The following is a 15,879-nucleotide window of genomic DNA, read 5'->3' as shown; positions in this document are numbered from 1 at the left end:
TCTCCTTGGACTTGATGTAGTCGAGGAACTTGGCGAGACCGAGAGCCCTTCCAGGACGTCCGATGACGCGGCAGTGGAGGCCGACAGACATCATCTTCGGGCTCTACCTCGCGCGGTTACAAGCAAGGAGGCAACGACACGAAGTGTCCTGGTCGACGGGTTGATGCTGCGGGGGGAGGGAAAGGGAGAGGGGGAGGAGGAAGGGAGATGGAGAGGCTTCTAACCCGATGGCAGGACATGAGGTTTTCTCAAGCACTGGAGGGAGATCGCTTCTTCAACTACCTCAAGGTGCTCGTAGACTCTGATCCTCCTCTCATACTTCTCAACTCCTCTGCCTCCTCCCCAGGATGCCTTCGACGTCCTCTATGCGGAAGGAGAGAAGGTCAGTCTGACAAATATGCTGCTATCTTCTTGCTTGTAACCGCGCGAGGTAGAGCCCGAAGATGATGTCTGTCGGCCTCCACTGCCGCGTCATCGGACGTCCTGGAAGGGCTCTCGGTCTCGCCAAGTTCCTCGACTACATCAAGTCCAAGGAGAAGGTCAAGGGTGTGACGGTGCTTGCGGTGCGGCGCTGAGACGAGTGACAGGTCTGGATCTGCAGGAGGATCGACATCTGCAACCATTGGTACCAGCACCACAAGCCCATCTCTGCGAAGCTGTAAAGATCCTGCCAAGGGAGGAGGGGAACCGGCTGAATTTTTGCTTCACGTTTGTTTATCAATATCTTTCACACAGTGAAATGCTGCGGCAGGGGACGCAAGGGAAGCCCCGTCCCAAACCACTCGCACCATCATTTCACTTTCAGGCATCTCTACTAGAAACATTCTGTTGCACACCAAGATTCAAGCCGAACTCTTGCAAAGGTCGTCAGACAACTCAATCAGATGTCTGGAGGGACGTAGGAGCCTGTGGCGTCCCTAGATATCATCGGGCCCTCGTCATCCCCCCTGTCGCACTCGTCAGCTGCCAGCTTCACCCCCCGATCCAAACCTTCTCCTAAAAACAAGATCCCAGTAGCCAGCCTTTCCGAAGGCGATTCTGCAGGACAGAAATCAGCGAACCATAAATCGCCTCTTGCTCATATACCCGGCACAGCCGCCGACGAGGGCAGTGACGATGGCAAGCACGACAAGGATCTGCAGCATCGAGCATCACGACCTCCTCAAAGCAAGAGGATTGTTGCAAAATACCGCAGTCTGAGAGGAGGAGTCGCGCGCGATGGTTGATGTAGCGAGGCAGTCATACTGCCGGCCATCCAAGTCCAGCTGTCCGTCGACCACATCCGACTTCATCGACTGGAGGCTGCAACGATTCAGATCAGGGCCACGGCACGCGCCGTCACTCACGGACCTTTCAGTCGTCATGTTGAGCTTCCAGATCGTCTGGTTCCTTGAGAAGTGTGTCAGGAGAGGGCAGGGAGCAGTAGGCCGCCTCGTTTACATCTTGGCGTCGTTTGCCTCCATATCTACTTCTGGCACAGGGCACTTCCCAAAGTTCCAGTCACAGTTGCAATTTGGAACCCCGCAGTCTTGAAATCAAAACTTCAGACCTTCGCATCGGGGCCATGCGTTCCTACCGTTGCACAGCGCGCCAGCAGCATTGCCGGGTTTGCAGGAATGTTGATTCGAGTACCCAGCTGAGCACCAGCCACCTGCACCGAGACAGAACGTCTGAATCCTCCCAACACTGGCAGAAAGAGATGCTAACATCCATTCTTGATGCAGGATCCACAGTCTGAATACTTGGAGCAATCATCGCCGAAAGAGAAGCCTGCCGGTCTCAGATCAGTCGTGCGTTAATAAGCAGGATCATGTTTACATTCGAGCTCGAAGGGCAGAGGTGGAAGCGGGAAACTCCCGTTGGGGCCCAGTGCACAGTCGACGACGTAGATTGTTGGACACCCAGAGACAGACTCTTGGCTGATTGCTGCACAAAGAGTCACAAAGAGTGATTGCAGTCTGCCAGCAATGTTGTTGCAGACATCAGCAATATCTTTCAGAAATCTCTGTGGGCAGTGTGGAGACAACACGGTGCAGCAAAGGATGATGTCGTTCGAAATCAGCTCCTCAAGCTATCATCGCCACCCTCCACCTACAGCTCACCAAGAGTGTTCTGCCCATCTCTCATGAAGTCCACACAGATCTTCGCGTTGTTCGAGCACGTGTGGACGATGATTGGAGCTTCTTGCATCTCCTGTGCGGTCGCACAGGTCTGGAGCTCGGACACGTCAAGAGGCTTGTTAAAGATGACAGCTCCTTCGTCGCCAGCTAACTTCACCTCCATCATCACCTGACCACTGCACATGCTCGTACCCTCATCGATCACCACACACAAGCCAGTGATGCCAGAGGGCAGGAGTGCTCCAGGAACCGAATGGCTGCAGAGTTCTTGTTTCCCTGCTCGGAGTCCAGTGCTCGATCTATCCCCTGTGTGCCTTGGATCGAGCTTGCCTCCGCTTCTCATGCGCTCCTACGCCCCTTTGCCCTCGGCCCATGTTTGGAACTTCAAGACTGTCTCTTCGCGCATGAGCCCGTCCTCCTCTTCCATGGGCTGCGTCAACTCTTCCTCCTCGCATGTCAACAGAGTTTTCGCCTCCTCCTCCTCCTCTGCCATGCGACGCCGTCACCACCACCAACATCGCGGTTAAGAAAACTGTCAGCCGCATCGGCGCCATTGTCCGTTATGGCTTCAACGAAATGCGTAACGACTGAAGCGGTCGACTAGAACGATATGTAGTTGACCACCGGTGTCCTAAGGATAGTTGCAGTACCCCATTTATTCCTCACAATACTGCTCTGATTGCTAGGGTAGGGTGATGGAACCTGGGGTACAGACTGAAGTGAAGTTTACTCAAAATTAAGTTAAAACCAGTACGAGGAAAATCAGGAGAGTAGAGACAGCAATAACCTACCCTCATCCTGCCGACTGCTGTCCCCCAAACTTAACTGATACCTTCACTTACCTTCGCTGTGAAGTGAATCGGCCGCTGGCATGGCGTGAAGCGACTGTTGCATGGCAGCATGTGAGGATGTAGAAGGCATGAAGAGAGGGAAGAGGAGGAGGCGAAGTTTGATGTCGAAGACGATGATGAGATAGCGCGGGCGGCAAGGTGATGAGTGATGGCGATTGCAACGAGGTTGACGAGTCGTGTACAGACTGGAGCGAGTCCTTGGAATGGTATATTAGAGGATGCGGGCAAGTGTTGCATGAAAGCGTTGCATTATCTCTTGCAGGATCCGAATGTAAACGACATGGCCTCTTGCCGAAAAAGTGAATGAGAGGTAGAATCGAACGAGCTTGCCTCATGTGCTTGTTTTTGGCCACCTGGTCGAGCAGAGGGCATTCCAGATCTGATATAAAGCCATCCTCTACTCATGATCTGAACATAGCTCACTCTACAACTCCTTGGACATATTTGTACAAGGTCCAACAACCATCAAGACTCTGGCTCAGGGCCCTGCGAGGAGGGGGTTCTTCGGAAAGTAGCAGGACAGGAAGCTTACAAGACGAGTCAAGTTTGTATGGAGAATATTCTGAACATTTGCTTCAGAATTACAGCCACGATTCTTGCGAATCTTTCTCAGAGGATGGAATCAACGTGGATGATCCTGAAGAAAAGGTCTTCTGGCGATCCTCACTACAGAATCACATTTTTAAGCACCTCAACCTGTCGAGATCAGTGTATGAATCCTGTGACGAGGAGCTTGAAGAGGTATTTATCTTTCAAGACATAAGTGGAAGACTCAAAGCAATCTGCAAGATCTGCAAAACGTCAACATATGTGGATAGGTTGATGTCAAACGAGTCAAAGGGACATTACGTTTGCCCCTGGACTAAATTCTTCATCTGCATCAAACATCTGATTTTCAGCAAGAGGCACATCTCTTTAGAGAAACAGAAGACATATTTCAGTCTCACAGACAAGCAACAATCGGGTCTTCAGAAAACTCTCTTTGCTGTCATCAAATTGATGAGCTCGATTACAACCGAACGCCTCCGTCAGAGTCAAGCTTTCAACGACATTCAATGGAGCCGATCACATTTGCTCTTCATGCTGAATGTGGTTCCGCAAGACGAAGAGGTCTTTTCAAAGGTTTCGAAGGATTTCAAAGTACAGCAGTTCCTGGATCAATGCCTCGAGAATCCACGGATACCTCCCCTACCCGACTTCAGAATGTCGATGATGGTTCATGCACCTGATGCGGGTTCCCCGAGTCTGAGAAATGTCTGCAGAAGAAGAAGGATGTGTTCACCTTATTCCACATTGATGTGGATGTCGAAAGAGATCGTAGCTGGAATTCCACGAGATACTGCTGTTTCTGTACAAGAAAAGCGTAATCTTATCGAATCTTGACTCAAGAAAATAGTTGACGTTGGAGCAGCTCGTGGGGTCTGGCGGACAACCAGAGCGAATGGCGTCTTCTTCTCTGCAGGTGTGTGGAAGCATTGTGGGGGATGCGAAGGAATACTCATCTCACAAATCAGCAAATGTAAATCGACATCGGAAGCAAAACTTCGGAACGTCGCTAACTGCAACACTGATGTCCAGAAGATGATATTCTTCCTGCAAAATCAGGTTCTCTTCTTCTGTTCTGCATTCACACTGCAGCGGTAAACTTCGTACAGCACTTGACCACACGATCACCGGCAGCGCACAGAGGCTCCAAGTCCGATCGGCTGAGGAAGGAATACAGCCCTGCCCTGACAGTAGGAACAGAGGCGGTGTCTCGCAATCCTCCTGCAAAGCCAGCAACCCGCGCACCATTTAAGCCGAAGGCAACCGTCTCTGACTCCCTTGACTCCCCCGGCTGGCGGGTCGATGGGGTCCAAGATGCCACGTACAGGGACGAGAACAGAACGTCGTTCGTGGAAAGGATCTGTTCAACTCTGTCGAAGACACGGTCCCCCCGAACGTCCGATACAAGCATGCAGACGGTCACTATTATGCTCAGGCTCTGCCGGTCATCTCAACTTGTTTGCAGAGTGCGCGTTTCTTCTCTCTGCACTTGAAATGCTACCGTTGCACCAAGACTGCCTCGTGGGGGCGACAGTTCCACAAGGTAGGAGTTTGCATTAGAACCCCGGGCCGGGATAATGGTCATAGCAGGCCTCGGGACGGCCATGCTCGAAGAAGCTGCACTGTATGCTTGGCCAACATTCGACTATGTCTGGGAGACTGACATCGTACATCAGGTAGCAGACACAAGTCAGTCGACGACGTCCATCTTGCTGTCCACACGTGCCCCTGCCCTTGTTCGCCGCAATCGCTGACATTCCACCTAGCTGCCACTTTCCCGGAGGCTGTGACAAGCATGTTCGTTTCTTAGGGAGGGGTCAGAGCCGCAAGTACTGTGCGCTGCACAGAAACTCAAATGTTACATGGTAGCACAACACAACATGTAGTGCTGAAACTTGCAATCACGTTTGGCAAGTTTCCTCTGTGCAAACAGGAGGCAAGAAGATCGCGGGGATGATTCGTTGTTGGTAATGAAAGTCCTCGCATTGCGACTAATGCGACCCAACCCTCATTCCCACTCAATCCACCAGCTCATCTCCCTCATCCTCCCTGCATCCTCCGGCTTGTCCTAGCCCGCCCCAGAATGAAGTGGTTTTAGGGTAACGTGACCTCGTTCCGTGTTACAATTTAGTATAAGCGATTCGTTGCATTTGTAAATACTTTTAGAGACATGTCGGAATCTTCAACACCCCAGATCCCAGCCTTCTGCAACCGCATAAGGCCTGACATCCAAAATAACATCGTTTCGACGAGATCAGACCAGATAACAGATTCAGTCACAAATATATTGATAAGACTCCTTTTGGTTTCAAGATACGACTCAGCTCCGACCCCAGCGATTCAAACTCCTCCTTTTCGAAAGAATTTATGAGATTCAGAGGGTCAACGTGGCATGAAAGCTGACTCCTTCAGGGAGGGGTGGGGGTGGAAGCGACGGTGATCGTGGATGGTGAACATGGATTTTTGTGATAGGGTGGGTGCTTGATGTGATCCCATATGTACCCCTCAATTGACACAAGAATTGCCCTTCAATAGAGGGTAGGGTCTTTCTGCATGGGGTACGACTCTGGCATGGAGACCCCACTGCACCTGGATGCCCTCCTTTGCCATCCTTGACCCCTCACTAAATCTTGCTATTGCTCCTGCTATAAAATCGACCATCTTGATGCAGTCGCAGCAGATCCCCTCCCCCTCAGACCACCTTCATGATCTCAACCATTGGACAACCCCTACCCACCAACAGTAAGAGGGCACAACACAGGCTCACCCTACCCCCATTGGCACTATTTTCCACCCTAGAATCGCCCCCTTCGCTCGTTCTCTTCACTCTCCTAGATTTTCTTATTGAGTTTCATAGAGAAACGTTGACCTATAGCCTCTGGCTGCTACGACCACTCTGTCTTTCAGGGGATCCACGGGTCGTAGGGACGAGGATGCTGCAACCCCCCCACCTCCACTTTTTCATGTCGTAACCCCCACCCCAAATACAATTGTGAAATCAACCACCAACAAGATACCGAAATTACCCCATAAATATCAGGGTAAAGTACCGGTTCATGTTTCCTGCGGGGTATGAACACCCCATTCATTGATTCAAACACACCCTACCCCCAAGGTATGGCTGATTGACAGACCCTACCACGACAGTCACCCCTCCGCGAAAGCAGACGGTTACCTGTCTTTCAGTACCCCTGTTGGAGCAGTCTGAGGTACCCGTAATGTAATACGAAAAGCACCCCCACCCCAACATACGACCTTATTCTTCGAGACCTAATGCAAACAATAATAATTGTAGTGTTGGCATGGACCCCCCCTTACAGACAATGACTTCTGTCCTAGGGGGATGGGTCATTCCAATAAGAGTACTTCTTTACATGCTAGTCGCACACGAGGGTCCTGTTTTTCAAAGGGTGGGTGGAGTATCTTACTACCGGTTATATCTTTTATTTTGTAAGAAATCCTCACAAAATGGTGGGTCATTGATTGGTCAAATGTAGGGGATCATGAATTTTACTGGGGTGGTTCTGATTATTTTTGTACAAGGGTAGGGTACTTCATGATGGTAAGAGGACCAGAGGGTGGGTATCAGTGTGCGTATCAGAAAAAGGTAGGGTCCTATAAAATGGGGTAGTGGGGTAGGGGTACTCCACATCCTTCATTCTTCATCCATCCGCCCCCTCCGCCTTATCACGTCCTGCTCTTGCTCCTTGTTCTTCCCTATCCCTGCTCTTCAGGCCCTCCTCTATATATACGACTCCCCATCCTCCCTCTTCCATATCACTGCTCCTCCACAACTGCACCTGTGGCCCAGTCCTCTCCTTAAGCTCTTGAAGTCCAGAACTTGCACGTTCTAGCTTTTGCTCTTGTTCACGTGACGTGCATCGCACCTGTGAAGTGACCTATTGTCCTCGACAAACTTGAAAAATTGTCAGGACGTAGTTGAATATTGACTTGGTGCTCTCCACTGTCTAGCCTTCTCTTCTTGAGATGGTTCGGATTTCTCGCCTGGCCTTCTTGATCATTTGCCTTCCTTGCTATGCTATGAGCATTGCGCACAGCTCGAGCAATGCGCTGAGGAGAGTCATTTTGGATCCATCCAACATTCCGCCGGCAGAACCATGTACTGCAAACACCTCCCCTTCTCCTTCGCCAGCTGGTTCGCCATTGGGATCAAACAACAACGTCTGCCAAATGAACGGTGGCTTGTCGTCAGGCAAGGGCAAGAGGCTCAGGAGAACTGTATCAGTTAGGCAGAATCTTGTGGAAACGGACTTCTTTTGGGCTTTTGACAAGGAGGATGATGTTGAACAGCAAAGCCCCACTCTCACGCCCAGAACGGACAGGTACACTGGACTTAGGACTAGGCGTGCTGGACCTTTTGAGACCAGGAGACGCCAGAACCACGAGTACAAACCAGAATTTGATGCTTCGGGAAAGGTTTATACCAAACTCCAACTTGGACTGTACCCAGAATTCCAGTCATAATCTGGTGGAAGGATTGATTTGATGATAGAACAAGTGTACAATGTGTAGAATATTGCTTGGACAGCCGACGCGCCCAAATCTTTCCGGGGTATTGGGTCCTTCACAGCAAAGTTGACGACAATGTAATCTCCAGTTTGGAGAGAATTTTATTCTTTTTGATGACGCAAGTAGGCTCCGAACGATTTGCATGCCTGTAAAATTGAGACATTGTGTAGACGTATTATGAATAGTGTGAAATTTTTGTGATTTGAGTAAAGAAATTGACATCGAACTCACCATTCAGTCCCCCGTGTGCTGAGTGAAGTTCTGTTGGCGAGCTACACCATCGGAATAAAACCGAATCTCAGTGATGTTCGACAAAACGCTGCTTGGACGCCGACTTAGCCTTAGTAGCCCGAGTCCGAGGTTGCTGACCGCCGGCCGGACCGTACGGTCCGACGGTCAGGCTTCAGAAGTTCAACCGTCACTGTTCGATCACCGTCTGTGAAGGCCGTACAGCAGTCGCCCGGCGCTACTGTGACTCAGTCGGAAACCGTGAACTCAGTCCCACTGATTGTCAAGGAGCAACTTCGTTCCGAGCGGCGTTCCGACTCAGGCTGGCAACAGACACTCTCAGTCTGATGCAGTGCCCGGCAAGTTCGTCCCGGCCGGTCCGTCACGGTGCAGTACGGCCGGGTCCGACCGTCCCCAGAGCCCGGCCGCCCGGCACCCGGTGACCGGCCGCGGCTCGCCGCCGCAAGGTTCAGCATCCTCATCCCCGCTCCGACCCAATCGCCCGGACGTATCGGGGGCCATCATGCACATGCGGGTAGTGGGACTGTTGATGTCGCTGGGGTTGGGGATGGCAGAGGCTTCTCTTGCGTCCTCCTCCTCCTCATCCAGCTTCTTCTCTTCCTCTCCTTCTTGTCGACTCCTTCACTCCCCATCGCCTGATTCCATGCCTTTGTCTACCTCCCCTTCGTCACGGGCTCAGATCCCGATCTCTTCCTCCGACTCCTCGTTGAGGAGAGGAACGATGTTGTTCTGCTCCCCAGCGGGACTGTTTCGAGCTGATAATTGCCTTGCTGCATCATCAAGGTACATGCCAGCTGCCTCTCGATCTCTGCCCTGCTATCTGATCCTCACTTGCTCCTGCACTTGAAAGGTTGCACCTCACTATGTTGGTGCAGGCCAGGCATCATACCTTCTGCTCCCTGGCGCTATGCAGCGACCAGGCCAGCGATCGTGCGGTCAGGAGGAAGAGCGATGAAGATGAGTCAGCAGGCTGATGAGCTGCTCATCACTAGGCCACGAACGTCAAACTGCTGGTGCGATCTTTGAAAACTCACTCAGTGTAGAGAAGTAGTTGTGTTGAGATGTTGAGATGCCTTTCAGGTACGGAGTCTTTTTTGACCTTGTAAGCAAGTCCGGCAAGTTGAAAATTCATGACATTCAGTCGGGATGTTCGAGGTTTGCCCGCCCTGATCTCCCTGCCCTTGGTCCCTGATACCGTTTTCCCGTCTAGCTTGGCCCAGGATGTCGAGCTGGACCTTCAGGTTTGGAAGTGCACCAAAGGAAGCTTTCTAGGGAACGAGAACGATCCCTCTGCATGGAAGTGCCTGGGAAAGAGAAAGCAAGTGATGAACGTGATCGAGTTCGAGCAGGGAGAGGTGAAATTCGACCCACTCCTGGGCGATTAGCCGATTGTTTGTGAACGTGCTGGCAGTTCACGATCAAGACGGAGCTCTACAAGTCTTTCCCTCTTGATGAACCCGTGAGCGACTGTCCTGCTGTCTTCCATGGACATGACATCCTCCTCTTGACTCACGCTCGCTCCCTCGTGTCGCCTGCAGATACCCTTGGATGATGGCGAAACTGTCGGGATCCTGCTTTATACCGACTCTCCCTTCGGCCTGGTGCTCAGAGGAGGATTTGGGCCGGAGGTGATAGAGGAGGAGGATGAAAGCTCGGCTCGTGATCAGCCGATCTGACATGTTGATCTCCCTTTTCCCCCTCTCCTTCTCACTCGTTCCCATCACTCCTCCCTCCCCTTCGCATCCACCTGCTCCCTCCCATCTCTCCGCGCCCCTGCCCTTTCCCTTCTCTCTCTGGATCTCCACGTCCTCTGCTCTGTTTCCAGGGCATCAAGAACGCCTTCGACATCGGAGGAGTCACTGACTACACCCTCGACCTGGAGATTCGTGCAGGCCCGCCGTGCTCCGAGAAAATCTTCGTTGCGGCAAGTGGAGAGGGAGGAGGAGCCTTATGGCTAACAGGGTCCTGCAGGAGCAGAATGCACACGCCCGTGCCTTTGTCGGAGCGATCGGCTACTCGAAAGTCTAGAAGATTTTCCTTTATGACCGCGGGTAGAGAGATTGAGAGAAAGAGGAACAGAGAGAGTCGTCCTCCCTTTGATGCTTTATCGATTCGAATTGAAAGGCGATCGTAAGGACCCTCAGGTGTCATACAGTCGCCAGTTGCCCGGAAGAGATGTCATGAGCCTTGGAGCAATCTGAAAGAAATCATCAGCATGTTTACCATCGTCATCTTTGTGTCATAATCGAAACAACCACACCATGTCTACCACCATCATCTCTACCATCATGAATCGTGTTCCACCTCATCAACAACATCACGAACAAGGACACTCGCCTGCATTGCCATGAGTTCTTGGAACAGCAATTTCGCTGCATAAGGAATCTCAATCATCCCGATCTGTCGCAACGAATGAGTCATCGAGCAAACGAGCAGAACAAGACCAACCGACGAGTTCCTGCAAGTGGCCTGGTTAGGGCAGCGGTACAGGTTGCTGTCAAGGTTAGCGATGGCAATGAGTCCGCAATCCTGGCAGATGTGCGTCATGTATCCGTCCGACTGCGTGAACAGCTTCTCTCTGAGCACGTTGGCTGATCCGTGTGCGATCATACAGTCTCGCTCCATCTCGCCGAACCTCAAGCCGCCATCGCGCGCTCGTCCCTCCATGGGCTGCCGGTTGAGCATCTGCGTCGGGCCGCGAGCTCGCGAATGGATCTTGTCGTCCACCATGTGCTTCAGACGCTGGTAGTAGGTGGGCCCGAAGAAGACAAGGGCGGTGAGGGGACGGCCAGTGTGGCCGTTGTAGAGCCGCTCGTTGCCATGTCGCTGGTACCCGCGAGAGTGGAGCATGTCAGAAACGTCCTTGACGTTCACCTCGTTGAAGGGAGTCGCGTCTCCCTCGTCTCCGGTCAAACATCCAACCTTGCCCAGCAAGGTCTCGATGAGATGCCCGATGGTCATGCGGGATGGGATGGCGTGAGGGTTGACGATGAGGTCCGGGCTCACCCCCTCTGAGGTGAAGGGCATGTCGTCCTGACGGTAAGTGATACCCACGGTCCCCTTCTGCCCGTGGCGAGACGCAAACTTGTCGCCGATCTGTGGCACCCTGACAGCCCTGACTTTGATCTGCACGAATCGCTGGCCAGTGTCACTGTTGGTCGTGAGCAAGACCTGGTCGACAACTCCGTGCTCGTTGTGGCGCAGGCGAGTGCTAGAGTCTCTCTTCACTGCGATCTGCGCCTGGTCCGAGTCATCAGAGTTGGTCACAAGGGTGGTCTTGCCGATGATGATGTCCCTGTCCTCAACATTCTGCGCTGGGAACACCAGGCCGTCAACATCGAGCTTGTCGTAATTCACCCTCGAGCTTGCGCTGCCAAGTTCTTCTCTCTGCGGCTTCTCGAACTGCTCGAGGCACAAAACTCCCTCAGTCTTCTGCTCGTCTGTGTAGCTGCGATAAAACATTGAACGGAACATCCCTCGATCAATTGATGACTGCAATGCACAATCAGCGCTAGAAAAATTAGGAAGAAGCATCGTACCTGGCTCATAATAAGAGAATCCTCTTGGTTGTATCCACTGTATACTGCGATTGCCACGATGAGGTTTTGCCCTGCTGGCAACTCTCTGAACTTGAGATAATCCATGGAATGCGTCTTGACAAGTGGTTTTTGTGGATAATATAATACATGAGCCAAAGTGTCAATTCGAACCTGATCACAAATAATCAGAACCGGTATAATTCAAAGGCAGGAAACATAAAAATTCAAAAAACGCGATAGAAGCAGAGAGTCTAATGCAGAGTGTAATACCTGATAATTGGTGGCATAGATGCCCATAGCCTGCTTGCCCATAGCAGATTGATAAGTATTACGAGGAGACTGATTGTGGTCGGGGAAAGGAATAATACTCGCGCAAACACCGAGGATCATTGCCGGGTGAATCTCACAGTGAGTATATTGGTAGAGGTCGTTGCTGCCAACGTCCTTCACCAACATGGCAATGTAGCAAGTCTCCTCTTCCATCACGTCGATGTACTCAATGAAGCCCTTACGCAAGATTTCAGACCAAGTCGTCTGCTCGTTCTGTGTCATGTGGATGATGTTCGATCTTTTCAAGTTCAAAAATCCTGTTTCTTTGTCAACGATCAGCAGAGGACGCATCAGACGTCCATAGTCTGTGGATATGAACAATTCACGTTCCCCAATATCTCTTGCTACCCCGACCTCATGAATCATGCCTCCAATCGTCATCTCACGCCTCTGCTCTCGCAGCGTGTTCGCGAGGTTGTCGGGATCGTCGGTCATGCCCACCCAGACACCGTTCACGAAGACCTTGCTAAATCGCGAGCTGGCACAGATAGCTGGAGATGCCAACTCTTCGAGCTCTTCCATACCTCCAGCCTGAAGCAGCTCGATTATGACTTGCGATGCGCCACCGACCGAGACGTAGGTCATGAGGGAAAGATTCTTGACCAGACCGCACGCCTGGCCCTCGGGAGTCTCTGCTGGGCAAACGACACCCCATTGTGTGTTGTGCAGCTGTCGAGGTTGTGCAATTTTCCCCTCCTTGCCTGTTACAATCATCAGAAATACATTCAATTGAATGGAAGTAAATACCGATAGGTGTGTTGGCTCTTCGCAAATGAGAGAGAGCGGCTGCAAATGTTAAACGCGAGAGCACCTGGCTCACTCCAGTCCGCGTGGCTTGACCAGCAACAGCAGCTTTGCCCACTCCCCAATTACCAGTTGCCATGCAGTACTTGATGCCCTTGGTGATGAAATCCTGCTTGAAGGCTGTGTTCATGTTGACTTCCTTTCCATTATCCAGAGAATCCTGAAGTGACTTCCGAAATTCCTTCACGAGGCGCTTGAAACACCCTTTGAAAAGTCCGGCAAGAAGCGGACCAGCCATATCTACACGCTTGTTACCGTAGTGGTCACGGTCGTCGGGTTGCCTCCTGCCAAGAGAGCATGCCAGGAGTCGATTACAGACATAACCGAGGAAGTATTGTTTCTTAGTGAGAGATTCTTCTGTTATGCCGATGTGAGGCAGCAACTCACGAATCAAAATATCATGTGCATGTTGAATACGATTTTCACGTGAAGTCGTCATCCCGAGGGCTCGCCTACCGATGTAATCCAAAGCCGCTTCACGAGTTGAAAGATCTTTGCCCTGAGCTGCTTCATCAAGCGACGGTCTCAATGCCTCCATCATCTGGACATCCTTCAAGTTGTAAACGATATGCTCAAGAATTTCACGGTCACTCTCAATACCCAAAGCTCGGAAAACGATCACGATCGGGATCTCTTTCCTGACATATGGCAGTGTGAGCACAACTGAAGCACCAAATCGCGCGTTGTTTTCTCTATTCCACAACTTCATGTAGAGAGTAGAAGGTGGTTTGTTTCCTTTCTCCACCTGACTTCCAACCTCTGCAACATATGCAAACTTTCCAAGAGTCTTCTTGAAAACAAAAACAAGATTATTAGCCCTTCTTTCTTGGGCCAGCAAAACTTTCTCACTGCCGTTGATAACAAAATATCCTCCTTGATCTTGAGGGCACTCCTTCAGGTCCATGATGTCCTTATTGTATTTCCCAAAAAGACGACAAACTTCAGATCGAAGCATAACCGGAACTTTACCTAAAGGAACCCTCTCATGCTCATCAATGTTATCCAGCTGCTCGGATCCATCGGACGCTACCTTGTATTTTCTCAACGTGATGTCCACAAAGAGTTGGCATGAGTAGGTCAACTTTCGCAAACGGGCCATGTAAGGAAGCAATCTTTCTTTTCTGCCCTCCACCTCAGTGATGTTGGGCTGCGCGATCCTGACTCTACCAAAGTCAACCTGAATTTTCTGTTTGTAATCTTGTTTTGTGCCTGGCTTGTACTGCGGAGTAGCAATGACTTCAATCTGTCCTTTGTAGTCTTCAATGACTTCTTGGACATTCTGTAGAATGAACTCATTGTAAGAAGCTCTTTGCTGTTGGACTAGACCATTTTCATCAAAATATTTTCGAATAATTTCCCAGGTATCTGGTTGACGAATTTCGTCATCGTCCATAAAATCATCCATTGTGAAATATCAATGCGGAGAAACCTCCAAAGAGTTGTTGCACAGATCAAATCTTATCCGTCTGCTGCGCAACAAACCTGGAAAATCAACAGAACATGTCGGGTGAAGGTCCTCCTCGTCGGCAGCTATGAAGAAAATAAGTATCTCAAAAGAAAGGATGAGCTGAATGGGAAGAAAGCAACATGTGTGTGACAAGAAAGCATGAAATGTTGAGACAAGATGAACATATGCGAGTATGATGTGTGGATCCTCACAAAAACATCGTTCAATAGAGTAAACATGTCTGGGGTAAATCAAATCGAAGCTGTTGTAGCAGTACACACCCGACAATTCCAACAGTCAAAGATCCACTGGGTCAGTACCAGAGTGACAACGACCATGGCGACATCATATCTATTTACAAGATTTGCATGGTAGAGACAAGCAATCAGGTTTGAGGCGAAGCGAAACACTGCTTGTGAAAAAAAAAAAAGCATGATGCTCATCACGAAGTGGAGCAGATAACAGACAATGACATCATTAAGTTGCAAGGCGAGACATCTAGGAAGACACGTGGGGAAAGAAGCCTGGAATCAAGAGACCAGAAGCACACCTATACCGATGTATTGATTAAACAATGAAGATGTGTATCAAGAGGATGTATGAGGAGGAGAAGATGAAAAGTTCATGAGGAGGATGAGGGAGGAGGTGAGATAGAGTTGGAGAAGGAGGAAGCAAGAGGAGGCGGCAGGAGGCGGATGATAGAAGCGAACAGCGTCAGCCTGGCGGGAGAAGAGCATGCGAGGAGCGGGAAAGCCCTCAGAGAGGGGAGGGGTAGGGTGTAGCCATGGACGGCGGTGGGGGTGTTCCTGATGGGGGTGATCAGAAGCGAAGGGTGGTAAATGTATGAAGGATAGGCATAATTCACTAGTAGAATAATTAGAACAAGTCATAGCTATGGGATAGAGAAAACTCAAGTGGAGTAGAGTTTCGAACCAGTGGGGTAGTCTCCAAAGTATGGGGTGGTGTTTTTCGACAGAGGGCACTCGAGAAAGGTGGGGTAGGGGGTGAGATATCCTTTAAATATACCGGTACTTTGATCTAACCAATTACCGGTACTGAGAACTTGGATGGGGATATGTTGAGGGCAGGGGTATAGGGGTACTGGTGAGGTTCTTTTGAACATAGCACGGAGGGTAGGGGGTAATAAAACACTGTATCACTAGCATATCAGGCTCCCCTCAGATTTTCATATAGTCTTAAAAAGGGGCAGCAATTACAAATCGGATGATCACTCGGAGAGGTGAGATACCTACGATTTGGGGTTTGCGAACGTCATGAGGGGGTACTTCTTATGAGATCCGGGGGGGGGGGGGGGGGGGGGGAGATTAACCTTGACCAGCTCACTCCAAACTGGGATCCTTTGCGGGACAATTACCTCGGGGGGGCCTCCCGTCCTCCTCCCGGCCTCCTCTTTGGCCCCCCCCCGTCCCCCTCCTGGCCTCCTCTTTGGCCCCCTCTAACAA

The 15,879-nt window shown here is 50.8% G+C and overlaps 6 protein-coding genes across 6 annotated transcripts in view; 4 read left to right on the top strand and 2 right to left on the bottom strand.

Annotated features, from left to right (window-relative positions):
• GUITHDRAFT_67817 (hypothetical protein) overlaps positions 1–662 on the top strand; it is a gene marked incomplete at both ends in the record, with an annotated part of 5,594 nt that extends 4,932 nt beyond the window's left edge. Inside the window, 4 exons of the mRNA XM_005836516.1 lie at positions 208–288; positions 347–382; positions 435–539; positions 588–662. Of these exons, the coding sequence (XP_005836573.1) occupies positions 208–288; positions 347–382; positions 435–539; positions 588–662 (297 nt within the window). The remainder of the gene's footprint in view (positions 1–207; positions 289–346; positions 383–434; positions 540–587) is intronic.
• A 218-nt stretch (positions 663–880) lies between these two features.
• Positions 881–2,689, bottom strand: GUITHDRAFT_162046 (hypothetical protein; the record flags this gene model as incomplete). Its single annotated transcript, XM_005836515.1, has 10 exons — positions 2,103–2,689; positions 1,819–1,926; positions 1,708–1,770; positions 1,550–1,651; positions 1,441–1,528; positions 1,351–1,389; positions 1,191–1,302; positions 1,087–1,136; positions 991–1,038; positions 881–947 (listed from the first exon to the last, which is right to left on the bottom strand). Exons 1-10 carry the CDS (start codon positions 2,461–2,463, stop codon positions 881–883), a joined length of 1,038 nt encoding a protein of 345 aa, XP_005836572.1. The 5' UTR covers positions 2,464–2,689.
• A 1,104-nt stretch (positions 2,690–3,793) lies between these two features.
• GUITHDRAFT_104552 (hypothetical protein) lies at positions 3,794–5,271 on the top strand (the record flags this gene model as incomplete). Its single annotated transcript, XM_005836514.1, has 8 exons — positions 3,794–4,186; positions 4,234–4,334; positions 4,383–4,433; positions 4,486–4,576; positions 4,627–4,815; positions 4,857–4,935; positions 4,983–5,060; positions 5,108–5,271. 8 exons carry the CDS (start codon positions 3,794–3,796, stop codon positions 5,269–5,271), a joined length of 1,146 nt encoding a protein of 381 aa, XP_005836571.1.
• A 2,437-nt stretch (positions 5,272–7,708) lies between these two features.
• GUITHDRAFT_104551 (hypothetical protein) lies at positions 7,709–8,002 on the top strand (the record flags this gene model as incomplete). Its single annotated transcript, XM_005836513.1, has 1 exon — positions 7,709–8,002. The coding sequence occupies one exon, from the start codon at positions 7,709–7,711 to the stop codon at positions 8,000–8,002; it is 294 nt and encodes a 97-aa protein (XP_005836570.1).
• A 796-nt stretch (positions 8,003–8,798) lies between these two features.
• GUITHDRAFT_135781 (hypothetical protein) lies at positions 8,799–9,848 on the top strand (the record flags this gene model as incomplete). Its single annotated transcript, XM_005836512.1, has 5 exons — positions 8,799–9,079; positions 9,172–9,309; positions 9,377–9,451; positions 9,507–9,651; positions 9,708–9,848. 5 exons carry the CDS (start codon positions 8,799–8,801, stop codon positions 9,846–9,848), a joined length of 780 nt encoding a protein of 259 aa, XP_005836569.1.
• Positions 9,849–10,386: 538 nt separating this feature from the next.
• Positions 10,387–14,374, bottom strand: GUITHDRAFT_159421 (hypothetical protein; the record flags this gene model as incomplete). The annotated part of the gene is made up of 6 exons (XM_005836511.1): positions 10,387–10,493; positions 10,634–10,696; positions 10,745–11,788; positions 11,836–12,006; positions 12,106–12,866; positions 12,913–14,374. The coding sequence occupies 6 exons, from the start codon at positions 14,372–14,374 to the stop codon at positions 10,437–10,439; spliced, it is 3,558 nt and encodes a 1,185-aa protein (XP_005836568.1). The 3' UTR covers positions 10,387–10,436.
• Between the last annotated feature and the right edge of the window lie 1,505 nt (positions 14,375–15,879).

The sequence above is a fragment of the Guillardia theta genome, assembly GCF_000315625.1.
Source record: "Guillardia theta CCMP2712 unplaced genomic scaffold GUITHscaffold_17, whole genome shotgun sequence".
Classification (NCBI taxonomy): Eukaryota; class Cryptophyceae; order Pyrenomonadales; family Geminigeraceae; genus Guillardia; species Guillardia theta.
The sequence above is the reverse complement of the archived record's forward strand: the minus strand, read 5'-3'. Positions and strand labels throughout refer to the sequence as shown.